The 12,871-nt window shown below is 44.7% G+C and overlaps 1 protein-coding gene across 2 annotated transcripts in view; it reads left to right on the forward strand.

Moving 5' to 3' along the window:
* Positions 1-2,874: 2,874 nt before the first annotated feature.
* The window catches only part of CACNB4 (calcium voltage-gated channel auxiliary subunit beta 4), a 261,708-nt gene continuing 251,711 nt past the window's right edge, over positions 2,875-12,871 (forward strand). Inside the window, exons 1-2 of one of the 2 annotated variants that reach the window (XM_070476202.1) lie at positions 2,875-3,253; positions 3,738-3,821. In XM_070476202.1, the coding sequence (XP_070332303.1) occupies positions 3,191-3,253; positions 3,738-3,821 (147 nt within the window). In that variant the 5' untranslated portion in view covers positions 2,875-3,190. Of the gene's footprint in view, positions 3,254-3,435; positions 3,517-3,737; positions 3,822-12,871 lie in introns of those variants that run through there. The other variant, XM_020900402.2, reaches the window with a different exon arrangement.

Below are 12,871 nucleotides of genomic sequence, written 5' to 3' on the forward strand. Positions count from 1 at the left end.
AGTTTTACACTTTTATGTAAGAACTCTTCATTTAAATCTTTGGTCCATTTGGAGTTAATTTTTGTATGCGGTGCAAAGTGGGGCCCACTGCATTCTTTGATTTCCAGTTCTGGGGGCAGGGACAATGGCGTTCTCTGTGTGACATTTTCACTTTAGGAGCTGAGTGCTTGGTAGTGAGGGGCAGCAACCCTGGGTCTCCTGGCTTGTCTCTCCGGGAGCAGGTGGGGTCTCATGTCTCTGTGGCACTGTGTCCCAGGCAGAACCCCCATCCCACAAGCAGGGGCTGGGCTAAAGATAGGAGCCCTCACTCTGCTGTATTTGAGGGGAACTTAGCCTTAGCAACAGGTGGCTGCTGCAGGATGAGAAATGCCCTGTCCCTCCCAGGAAAATAACCCTCCAACTGGGAGCTGAAGGGAGAGGGAGCCCTATATTCCCAGCTGCATCAGATAGCTAGAGTTTCCCTCTTGCTGAATCAGATGAAGGTGGTGGCGGGTGAGGGTGGGGAGAACAAGTCTTAGTTCAAATACCACAAGCTCACTTTTTTTTTTTTACTGAGTTTTAGTAAATTTTCCTGAATGAATGTTTGTTCAGTGGCTGCATATCCTTAGGACCATTTATAGAGATTAAATAATTTTTTAGAAACTATTTTCACCAGTTTTGCTGTGAGGTAGGTACAGAGAACTCTTCAAAGTCATGCCACTGTAGATTCTTTTTTGATAACTCAAAGTCATAAGACTGTAGGCAATAGAAAGCCAGAAAACTCAAACCCCAGTGCCCACATAATAATTCACTCTGTAAGTATTGATTAAGTGTCAACTATGAAAATGGCTGAGAACTAAAATGGATTGAGCTGATGGTAACTAAAGCAAGGGGTTCTGCATTGGCAGACATACCATTATCCATATACTTTATGGAATATCTATTAATATAACATGTGAGATGTAAGAATGGAATATAAAAAACTAAAAATCTATTTTAGGAATTAGATTTTCACAAAAAGAGAACACGTAAACCAAGGCTGCCTGCGCTAAGTGCCCAGAGAATAAATGCTCCAGTTTTTCAGGGCATGGTCAGGGAAGATTTCTGTGAAAGGAGAGTGTGCTGAACCAGGCTTGGAAGAAGGGTAGGATTCAGGCGGGTGGGATTGGGGGCAGGACACATTCCAGGCAGAGGTGCTGAAGAGGGATTGTATTTGGTGTGTTTGAGCAATGAGTAGACCTGTCTGCTTGCTGTTCAGTGATCAAGCTGGAGAAAAGTGGTAGTGACCAAAAAGCAGGAGATTGGTTGTTGGACCAAGGAGTTTGGACTCTGTCTTGGGGGCTGCTGAGAGCAATGAGCACCATCAAACAAACTGACACTTGCCATCTACCTCTATAAGGACTAAAGCATGTGCTGCTGACCTTCAACAGCCTCTGAAAGGAGTTTAGGGTGGAGCTCAGAAATGAGGCACTCTGTGCTTGGGGTGGGGTGGGGGAACTGGTAGGATCTTCAGATAGGTATTTTGAGGATCTCATTTTATAGGTCCAATTCTTCTGTCTCCTCATATCTAGAAAAGCACTAAAATCCTTCATGGTGATGATTGTTTCTCATCACTGGCAAAAGGCTTCATGAGACTAGCAGAAACCTTCTGTTCATGTGCGTGATTGTATGTATTTCCCCCTTTGCCAGAATCAGGTGTATACTGACCTTCACCCCTGCCTCTTTGGAGCAGTCTCTCAGAGCTACCTGAGGCACCATTTTCCAGGACGCAGACCTCATTTTGCCCCAAATAACACAGCATGTAATTCACATTGAACATTTTTTAAAAAGTCAACAGTGCTTTTTAGAAAAGAGTGAGCTAAGAGATTTTAGAAAAATGGTTTTGCCTGTAGTGTGTAGATAGAATGAAGTGGGTGGGCATGGGTGTGTGCACGTGTATGTGCAGAGGAAGGCCGGAGGCAAGGAGACTAGTTATAATACTCATAAAGACTTGAAGGTCTGGATTAAGTGAAGGGGGTGGGAATGGAAAGAAAGTGTCTGGTGTATGGTAAAACATTATCAGGACTTCAATAAGGCCAACCAATTGTTAAAAGAGACATGCAGTTTCCCTCAAAAAATACTAGAACCCAAGGTGATAGGGGCTGATGTAGTAATTTAAGATACCACGCAAATTTTATTCATGGATTTCTCCATGAATAAATTAAACAGGATCTCTGTATTTTCGAATTCGCATGTTTCTCTTCCTTCTTGTTACTTCAAAGTCCTCCTCCCCACAACTCGCTTTTATTTGTTCCCCAGTTAATCTCTAGTATGTTTTTGCAGGAGGAAATTTAGGGTTGCAACAACGCCAAAGATGCTGTATGATTTCAAAGATGAGTTTTCTCCCTTGAAAACTGATATCCGCCTAGAAAGAGGAGGCACGTGGCCAACTCTTTTCAGCACGTCTACATGACCTTCAAAACTCCTTAGGACACGCCGGTTTGCTGCGGGGCTGCACCCCCGTCAGACTCAGGTTGGCAGAATCCCCCGGGGCTGCCGGGTGTGCACGGCTGGCCGTTCTGAGGCTAGAGTTCACAGAACAATACAAAGACACGGAGAAAAGCCAAACCACAGAACCCTATGCCTTACCCCAGTGGGCTGATGGGTGAAGTCGCCGAAGAAAGGTTCTGCTCTTGCCCTTTTAAAATTTCAGTGCAGCAAACACCCGCGCGCGCGCACACACACACACACACACACACGCACACGCCGGGTCGGCTTTTCCCACTCCCCGTCACACTGCACCAGTGTCCTTCCCCGAGTCCTGATTCATGAACCGTGCCACCTTTGTCTCATTTTAAACTGTGCAGACTATTTTCATCCTCCCACCCCCCTCCCAGGTTCCCCCTCTCCCTTCCTCCACTGGAAAGCTCTGATGTAAGGCGCTCGCTAGGTGGGAGAGCGCGTCTCTCCATCGGCTTGGGTCGGCGAGATCCCGACAAACCCCCCTCCGCGGGACCTCCGCCGGCGGGGGCCGCTGCCCGGAGGTCCGCTGCGGGCGCGAGGGTGAGCGCCTGGATCCCTTTAAGGTGTCGCCGCGCTCGCAGGAGCCGGCGCGGGTCCCGAAGCGGGTGGGGAAGTCCTGCCGCCCTCCCCCGCCTCCCGCGTGCAAGCGTCCGGGGGGCCCCGCCGTCCTCTGCCCGCCGCGCACGGGCGGGCCATGCGGCTGTGAACCATGTCCTCCTCCTCCTATGCCAAGAACCGGAGCGCGGACCGGCCGCACTCCCCAGCCTCGCAGGTACCGCCCCCTCCTCCCCCTCCCCGCCCCGCCTTTGCGCCGGGCGAGCGGGGCCGCGGGTCCTGGGAGTCAGCGGCCCCGCTCCCCCACCCCTGCGCGGCGTCCCTCTTTCCTCCCGCCCCTCTTCTTTCTCCTCCTCCTCCTCCTGCTCCTTCTCACCTCGTCCGGTCTCTGCGCTCCCGCTCCGGAGTCCGCAGCCTTCCCCAGCCCATGCCGCTGGGGACTCGGACCCCGCACCCTCAGAGTCTTTGTTCATGGATGTGGTGGGTGCTCGCGGGCGGCTCTTCCCGGGCATCTTTTCAGCCGTCGAGGCTTGAGTGGGTGGGTGGGGTGGAGGCTGTGTGTGGGGACCGTGGAGGAGACTTGGGTGCGGGCTCTGGGGAACCCCCGGGGAGCTGGTCCCGAGGCGGAGCCTGGGGTGGTCGCCCGGCTGCCCACTGCCGCGTCCTCACGCGCTTCTTCCGACCCCGTGTGTCGAGTGCAGGTGGCCCGAGGCACCACGACCCGGAGGAGCAGGTTGAAAAGATCCGATGGCAGCACCACTTCGACCAGCTTCATCCTCAGACAGGTAGGAGGCGGGCGCGGGGGGCAGTGGGGGTGGTGTCCCGGAGCTGAGCGCAGCCCCCTCGTGCTGGCGCGGCGGGCTTGGTCCCCGCGCGCCCCTTCCCTCCCCCGGCGTGCCCTGCAGCTGGTCCTCCTCCCTTCGTCCCGGCTCCCAAGTCTTAGGGTCCCGGGAAGTTAGTACGTGTGGACGCGAGCCGGCTGGGACCTAGTTGAATTTAAGACTGCAAGTATTTCTTTTTGCACTTTCGATGCGCGAGGAAACGTTTTTAAGTCGTGTGACTTGACTTGACCAGAGCCCCGGGCGCCGGACAACTGCTTTGATTCGGCTGTTAGACGCTCTTCTGTTTTGCCCTATTTTGAATACTCTCGTTTGTCATCTCCGAGCTCTGGTCAAAAGGAAAGACACTTGGAGCAGAAAGTTTGGTCTCGCTTTGGGACCTATTCTTTGGTTCGCTCGGTTAGGGAAAGACTGCCGGATCTGTTTAAATCCAAGGAAGCGAGGATCTGCACCCAGTTTCTGGGGTCTGGGTGCTGCTGCACTTACTGCTTGTTTTCTTAGTGATTGTTCTCTTCTGCGTGGTTCTAGCGCGCGTTGTGTGATAAAAATCACTGGTTCCACCGAATGCTCAAGTGCCTTTTACCTTGACACAGGAAATTGGTCCTTAATTTCGTACTGTCCACGGGCTACAGAGAAACCACTCCTTCATAGCTGCTGGGTGCTAGAGAGATCATGCGAAAAGGAATCACCTTGATTTCTCTTTGAGAGAAAGGCTGTCGAGGTGTGTGAGTTCAGGGTACCCTGGGAGGACCCTAGTCATCGCACCAAGGCCCCTCTGCGGGCTGCTGGAATGACCTTGGGGAATTCTTTTCCCTCTAGGTAACTCAGATCATCGTGTCCTGTGTTTTTAACCTATGATGGCAGTTGCATTATGTTTCTTTAGTGATTATCCTCAATTTAAACAGATTACCCCTGAGGAATGGGCATTAGACTCAAAATTGGACTCAGACCTCTCCTAAAAAGCCCATAAAGCATATTTACATAATATTTATTACACAGGCATTCATTTTCTTCAGGAACAGAAGTTACTGCAACTACTGTTTCATTCAGTGAGTACTAAGTGTGTGCATTATTAAAATAAATATATTTTGGATTCTGACTTCAAAAAGTGTATTCTATCCTTTTTGCAGTGTTTAGATTACTTACATATTTAATAAAGCAAACACATTCTTCGTCTTTTACAAAAATTGACTTATGTGACTGAGATCTTGTTTATGTTTGTTTTGTAGATGCCTATTTTTGGTAGTGTTTTATTACTGTAGATTCTTAGAAATACTAATTATACAGCAGTGTGCTCCATGAGACGTTTGACACTTTTGAGTTTATCTATACCATCACTTCAGTAATGTTTTATTCTTCCAAGCACAATCAATATTTTTTATAATATATTAATCTTATTCTTTCCTCAAGTTAAATAATAAGTGAAATAAGGCATGTATAAGTTCTTATTAAATGTGCTGGTGTGTGTCGGTTTAAAAATGTAAAAAGTATTCATGCTGAATAATTTGGGGAGTAATTTAAACTGTTGTAGATTTTGGGAACAAATATATTTCTTAAGTCTTTCTGAAACTAGGCTAGGATTTGTTGGTTTAATAAGGTGATCTAATTTAAATTTGGACATTTTGTTGTAATGGTGTTATTAACATATACACAATCTTACTAATTTTTCTGCACAGAAATAATACATAATTTTTATAAGCATTTACAGCTCAGTAAGCATCCTGTATATGATCTTCTTTAAATGTCATAATACAGACTTCTATAATGACTATGATAAAATAACTGAGGAATTTTTATTTGACAAGAGATGAAAAATGATTCCAAATGGAACTTTAACACTGTATTTTGAAATTAAATTGAACAGTTTTCACCCAAATGCCAAAAAAAAAAAAAAATTTGTTTAAAAAAAGACTAGCAGCTGTTTAATGTTACTGGAGACTTGTTATTTGTAGAATGACCAGTGATTTACTGTTTTTGAATTCTTGATCTATTTCATATTCTGTGTGGTGCCTTTGCACAAGAAGAAAATAGTGAAGATATCAGTAAAAAAAAAGTGCCGCTCATTTCTCTGCCATATAATCTACAAAGATATGGGGGTAAAGTTTTCACTTATTAAAAAAAAAAGAATCAGAGAGGAAAATCCGGGTTGATGGTGAAGAATAGAGGACAGTTGGCAAGCTCATCAAATAGAACAGTGTTTATTGTTTGAGCTGGTAAAAAACATCTCAGTGTTCATGTGTATATATGCACAAATGTATATATGTGCACGCACATCCACACGCACACATGTGAGTTGGCCTGAAAATGAACAGACTAAGGCAGAGAGCCTGTCTCTGCCCCTGAGAACTGCTCACAAAACCCCTCAGGCATCTTTGACCTTATTTGCTGATCTGCTAGATTGCTGCCCCCCACAGTTTAGGAGGGATGGAGGTTTTGGAATGAATCCAGGGAGCAACTAAATGATTTCTCTGAGGAAAGGTGAGAAGGTTAAGTATTTTGTCACTGAAAAAAGAGAGAGAACTAGGGGTGACCCTGTACTGATCCTCAAAGTGTCCAGGAAGACTGTCCTTTGGAAATGTGGGCTGTTCTGTCTTCATGGAGGATGAAGCTCAACAACTGGCTGCAATTAGAAAGGAATGATACTTTTTTAGCAAGACTTTCCAAAGAGTGTTGATATCACTGAAATGGCTTTCCAAGAAAGGCTGTAGAATTTTCTCTCAGGAGATCACTTTTGACAGGCTGTTTATGAATGGATTGTTTATTCATGTTTTAAATTTTTAGGAAGCACTTACTAAGCATTTGATATGTACCTTTCCCTGCACTAGATACTGTGGAATGGGAATGAAAAGATGAATGAGACACAGCCCTTGTACCTAAAGGATTTTCTGATATAGTTACAGAGACGTAGATGTATACAATTAATATGGTGAAATGGAGCAAGGAATTAGGGTATCTGCAGAATGCCCATGTGTGCTGAGTATGTGAGATACCACGGGTGTCACAGCACATGCAGTTTGTCTGATAGACTGCTCCAGGTTACTCTCACTGGGGTTACTCGCAGTTTTCTCTCCTCTGGGGTTCAAAGGAAAATCTGATCAGAGTGGCTTGTTGACTTCTCCTTAAGACTACCTTTATGAGGACTGCAGAGTCTTATAAGACCTGGCTTCTACCAGCTTCCAGCCTCATCCTGGGCCACGATCTTAGTTCTGGAAACAGATCTTGAACATACCGTTCTCCCTCCTGCCACAGGCCCTGTGCACATGTGGAATTCTCTGTGTGGAGGCTCTCCCCTCAGCCTAGCTGATTTTTTAATCTTCCTTGAAACCTAACTTTAGTTTTCACTTCTCTTCTAATCTCCCTAATAAGGTCAGTTCCTTAACCAAGTACCCAGAGTACTCTGTGCTTGTTCTCAGTGGTACCATCACTGTTTATTTAACATTTAACTATTTAACATGTCATTACATGTTTTGTTAATGTCCGTTTCCCCATCCAGATAACAAATCCCACTGGGGCAGGGACAGGTCTGCATTTGGTCTCCATTTTCTCCTGAGCATTTAGCATAGTAGGTGTTCAATAAATATTTAAAAGAAGCACTGGCTATAGACACAGTTCTCTAATTTGAAAGAATGAAGGGGTAGATGGAATGATGGAAGACTATCTTGATGTATTTTAGGCATGAGGTTCTGCTCCAATGTTAAACTGTTTATTTAATGGGGGAGAAATTGCCTCCTGTTATCCCAAATTTAGTGACTTAGAAAAACAACATTAAAAATTTTTTTTCTGTGTACTAAGCAGACACACTTCTTTGTGTGCTGTTATCTGGGTACTGAGAAGACTGAAAGGTCTGAAGTATCCTTACATGTGTGTTTGATGGTTGGTGCTGGCTGCTGTGAGAACTCAAGTGGAGTTTTTGGCAGAGGTTCACTTTCCATCCACCTGGACCTGTCAGCAGGGTTGCTTGAGTTTCCTCAAAACATGGTATCTGGGTTCCAAGCAGGAGCATCCCAAGAAGTAAAGGCTGAAGCTGTAGACTTCATGGTGGTAGTTTAGACACTAAGTTGTGTCCAACTCTTGCGACCCCATGGACTGTAACCTGCCAGGCTCCTCTGTCCATAGGATTCTCCAGGCAAGAATACTGGAGTGGGTTGCCATTTCCTTCTCTAGAGGATTTTCCCAACCCAGGGATCGAACCCGGGTCTCCTGCATTGCAGGTAGATTCTTTACTGACTTAGGAGGGAAGTCTATGTAGACTGTAGACTTCATAGTAGCTACATAGTAGCTATGTAGCCATAGTAGCTATGTAGCCATGTAGACTTCATAGTTGATATCAAAAGCTACATGACTTCATTTCTGTTACAATCGCTAAGTAAAAACAAATCAAAGGGACAGCCAGTTTCAAAGGGAAGGAAAATAAACTCTCTTTTGATGGGGTGCAGCAAGGTCACCTTACAAAGGAGCAGAGAGAACGGAAGATATTGTTGCAGCCATCTTTGGAACCATCTACTTTCAAGCAGGGTTCCTTCTATGTTTTTTTTAGATATGCTAATCAGATGATCATTACAATGATTCAGTGAACCCACATTATATGTAAAACACATTCAGATACTAAGTTGATACTATAATAAAGCAAGTTGGCAAAAATATTCTTCGGGTTCTAATTTGAGCACCGGTTATAGACACATTTCTCTGATGAAATGCAAATTCATCAACAGAAGGTATATGCTTTGTGCATAGCTCTAAGAATAATCATATGTTTGAAGTCATGCATATGCGCAAAATTTATCCATAAGCTTAGAATCACAGAATTTTAGAACAGGAAGAGATTGTGAGGGAAAGTACTTTGATTCCCCGTTTTCAGATGAATGAAACACAGACCCGAGGAGGTAAGGCCTTACCAAGGTCACACCGATAGATAGTAGAGACAGGAGACCCCAGCTCAGATTCTATAGTTTCCCCACCACAGTACACTTCATCCCTGAATAATCAAGCCAGGCACACAAACATACGTGGATATGGACACATGAAAAGACTTACTTCTCTTAGATCCTAGAAATATTCCTAGTTTATATGGCTACTGTGAAGAGCAAAGCAACCCCTGGAGATTCTGGAGACTCTAGTGTTTCCCAGTTTTATCATGGGGTGGAGTTTTTGTTTGCATGGTTTATGGTTCACGGAGGTTTGTTAGTTTCTTTACTTACTAATGTTCTAGTCATTTTAGTTGCCAGTCTAATCAGAAAACAAAACAAAACTCAAAGGGCTTGAAAGTAGAGACAGGATTGAACAGATGAGGCAAGAGCTTAGAAGCTAAACTTAGAGGTGAGGAACATCAGCAAGCCCCTATCACCTCCAGGCTAGAAGGACAAGGGGAGGACATTGCGCTGGAACCCAGGGGCCAGAATCACCTGGTGGGTGCTGGAACCGCTGGGGTACTGTTCGTACGAGCAAGAGACACAGAGGGGATACAGCCAGAGAAGCCATTTGAGGTGGAGAAAGTGGGGAGAAACACTCTGGCTTCCTCATTTCTTCTGCTGCCCACTCCACCCCTGCCCCATCTTTCACTGGCTGAGCTGGACACCAGCTGACCTAGGAGGCTGGGAAACTGCCTGCAGGCCGTGGCCCCCCGAGACAGAAAGCAGAGCAGAAAAGGGAGAGGATGACTCTGAGGAAAACAGGCCAGGACAGGCACAACCATTTTTTTATTTTATTTTATTTTATTTTTTCCATTATTTTAACTGCATGGAAGATATAAGTGAATCATTTTCACCAGCCACATCAGAAGTTTTTCCTTGCACTGTAAATAGACCGTCCTTGCTAAATGGTATAATCCAGTGACAGGGAACTTTAAGGAAAAGTTTATACCTCTTTCCTTTGTGAATTTTATCTGGAATGCACCTTCCAAAATTGAGACCTGATAAAGCAAAAAGGAACTCTGCCGCTGGTGGCAAATGGTGCTTCATTCTGGCTCTTGGGCTTGAATAAATGGAACCGAATTTATGAAGCTTCTGATTGAGAAATCTGACTACTGGACAGCTTACTGACAGTTAAGCAGTCATTTTTGCTTTTCTCCGAGTTTCTGTTCTTGACACCCTGAGTTCCCTAAATCTCGTTTTTGTAGAATAAAGAACTATTTACCCTTCAGTTTAGGTTGATAAGATTTTATTGAAGCTTACATAAATTCTGATTCACATTTTAATCCTTCTAGAAAATTATAGGATGCTACATGGAAACTTAAACTGAAAATGACCTTGGCTTCACTGTGACCCTCTGCCTGTAATTACTCCACATGCTGTCCTAGACAATGCCGTCCCTGGGAATGAAGGGGCAGAGACGGTTCCTTCATCAAGGGGAAAGGCAAGGGCAGGGTGGAAAAGAATGTAATTTTGTTCAACCATATTGTAGAGCTGGTTGCAGAAATCAGTCTCTTGGCCCCTGATGAGTCTACCGACTCAGTGGGCTCAGCTGGGCCCAGCAGATAGAGTTCTGACCCATCTTTTCTGGTTTAGGCTGTGACCTTGTCCAAGGTCACCACTGTCCTTCCAGTTTGGCCCTTTCTTGGTCTCCTTTCTGTGGCTTGGACTCAGAAGGAAGCATAAGCCCGAACCAGGGTGACTGGGCCTGTATCTCACTCAGATTCACTGAACCCTAGGAAATGGCCACAGACTTGTGGGAACCAGACAGGCAGCCCCATCCCATGCTCGGTCACTGCAGAGTGCTTCCTAAAACAGCACCACCCTCTCTGCCTGTCTGCCGTTCTCAGCAGGAGCGTGTGTGTGAGAGAGAATCTTCGGAGTCTCTCTCTGTGTAGGCAGAGCCCCTGGACGGTGTTTGAGCCCAGGTATGGCACTAGTATTTCTTTTGCGAGCTGTGCAGAGCACTTCCTTACCGTCCCCAATCACACATTCTCTAGATAACACCTCTGCACATTTGAACCCATCAAGTTTATGAGACAAGCTAGGCTGTTATCCCCCAAGCACCCCCATAAAACCTCATCCTCATGTAAGAGGTGGGTATGGTCCTGCCTTCACACAGTTACATGCCCTGTTTCTTCCTGACCCAGGAAAACATAAAAGAAGCACTCTTCATTCTTGAAGAGTCTAAGTTATGAACTTGATTACAGACTACGCATCAGGAATTTTACATGGATTTAACTATGTGAATTCGGGCAGGAAGAGGGGGAGGGCTAGAACAAGAAGCCTGAATTCATGAAGAGGCTAAATTATAGATTCAATTTTAAGGGAATGGTTTTACTGCTTTCAAGTAACAGTAATGACAAGCTGTGTGCTTCCACAGCCTGCATTCAGAGGAAAGCGAGAAGGCTGATGAATTACCAACACCTGGCTTGAATATAGACGGTGCTTTGAAATTCCTTGAAGATGGTTTCATTTTAACTAGAAAAACATGTGCCTCTGTAAACTTTCCTACTTTCTTTACTCTGTCCTTATGACATCCATAAACAGAGCAGAGATAATTACTTGAATCAGAAGGGATGATGTAAAGCATGTTGCTTTATGTACTGAAAGTGTTAGGTGGGGCTGTAAAAATGAGGGACACCCACTGAATCTTTCTGATCATGTCCCTGTAATCATTTGGATGACAAAGTGTGCCTATTTTATTTCTCATTTTATGTTCTTTTCTGTTGGTAGAGGTATCTTTCTCCAGGGCTGCAATTTAAATTGCTGGAACATTAGTTTTGTTTTGAGAGGAAATATTTTGTAAACAAACTTGAATCTGCATTTTTTTCCCCTAGGTTGTCAGAATTACTAGAAATGGTAAGCTTTTGTACTGTTCACCGTGTCTGAATATTATGATATTCTTTTTTAACTCCTCGGGAAAATTTTTTTTGCAATTTCCTCTTTCATGCAGGAAGAACCAACAGTAATGGAAATGCATAATAACTCATGTAGATGAGTTTATCATCCTGTCCCACTTCATTCTCCAGTGGCCCAGTGCTAGGATAACTCAAAGGCTGATTATAAAATCTTCACTGTTAAGGTTGGAGTGCTTTGTGGTCATGGTTTAATTATTTGGCGTGTGTGTGTGTGTTTAGAACAGAAAGAAGGAAGTCATCTTTCAGGAATTCTGTTATCACCATAATCTAATTTTAGATCATTTTCATCACCCTGGAATCGAATCTTGCACCCATTAGCTATCATTCTCCAATCTCCTTCCTACCCCCAGCGCCAGCCCTTTGTGGTGGTGTTTAGTTTGATAAGTCATGTCTGACTCTTTAGTGACCCCATGGACTGTAACCCACCAGACTTCTCTGTCCATGGGGATTCTCCAGGTAAGAATACTGGAGTGGGTTGCCATTTCCTCCTCCAGGGGATCTTCTGACCCAGGGATCAAGCCCATGTCTCCTGCACTGGCAGGCAGATTTGTCACCGCTGAGCCACCAAGGAAGCCCACATCCAGCCCTGGGCAGTCGCTAAGCTACTCTCTGTGTCTGTAGATTCGCCTGTTTTGAACATTTCATTCCAGGTTACATTCATGTAACTGGAATCATACAGTAATATGTGATCTTTGGGGATTGGTTTTGGATTATTTCATTAACACATTCTCAACACCAGACTGAAGGTTTTCCAGTCACAGCTGCTGGTCTAAATGTGCAAACATTTGCTTGCCTGTGGAAAGGGACTTGCCTTTTCTTAATCCTAGATCCAGACAGCATTTTAATTGTGGTGGTAAATGGGTTGGATGATTTGATTCATTTTAGAGTTGCAGTGTCAGGCTATAAAGCTGAATTTGGGGGGCAGGGGTAAAACTGTTTGACCTGCATGAAAATCAAGTCCCTGACCTTGGCCTTCTTCTCATCAGGATTGAACAAAACTGAGTAACTCCCATCTATAGAAGGGATTTATGTAATAGAATGAGATCGACAGGATTAAAGAAAAGTGTCTGAGCAATGTAAGTAGTCATTGCCATCATTTTCAATAATTTTTAGTAATAGAAAGGCCTTATGTCTCGCAATTCAAAATACTTGTTTTATTTTATCTACA

The sequence above is a fragment of the Odocoileus virginianus genome, chromosome 13 (genome assembly GCF_023699985.2).
Source record: "Odocoileus virginianus isolate 20LAN1187 ecotype Illinois chromosome 13, Ovbor_1.2, whole genome shotgun sequence".
NCBI classification, from domain to species: domain Eukaryota; kingdom Metazoa; phylum Chordata; class Mammalia; order Artiodactyla; family Cervidae; genus Odocoileus; species Odocoileus virginianus.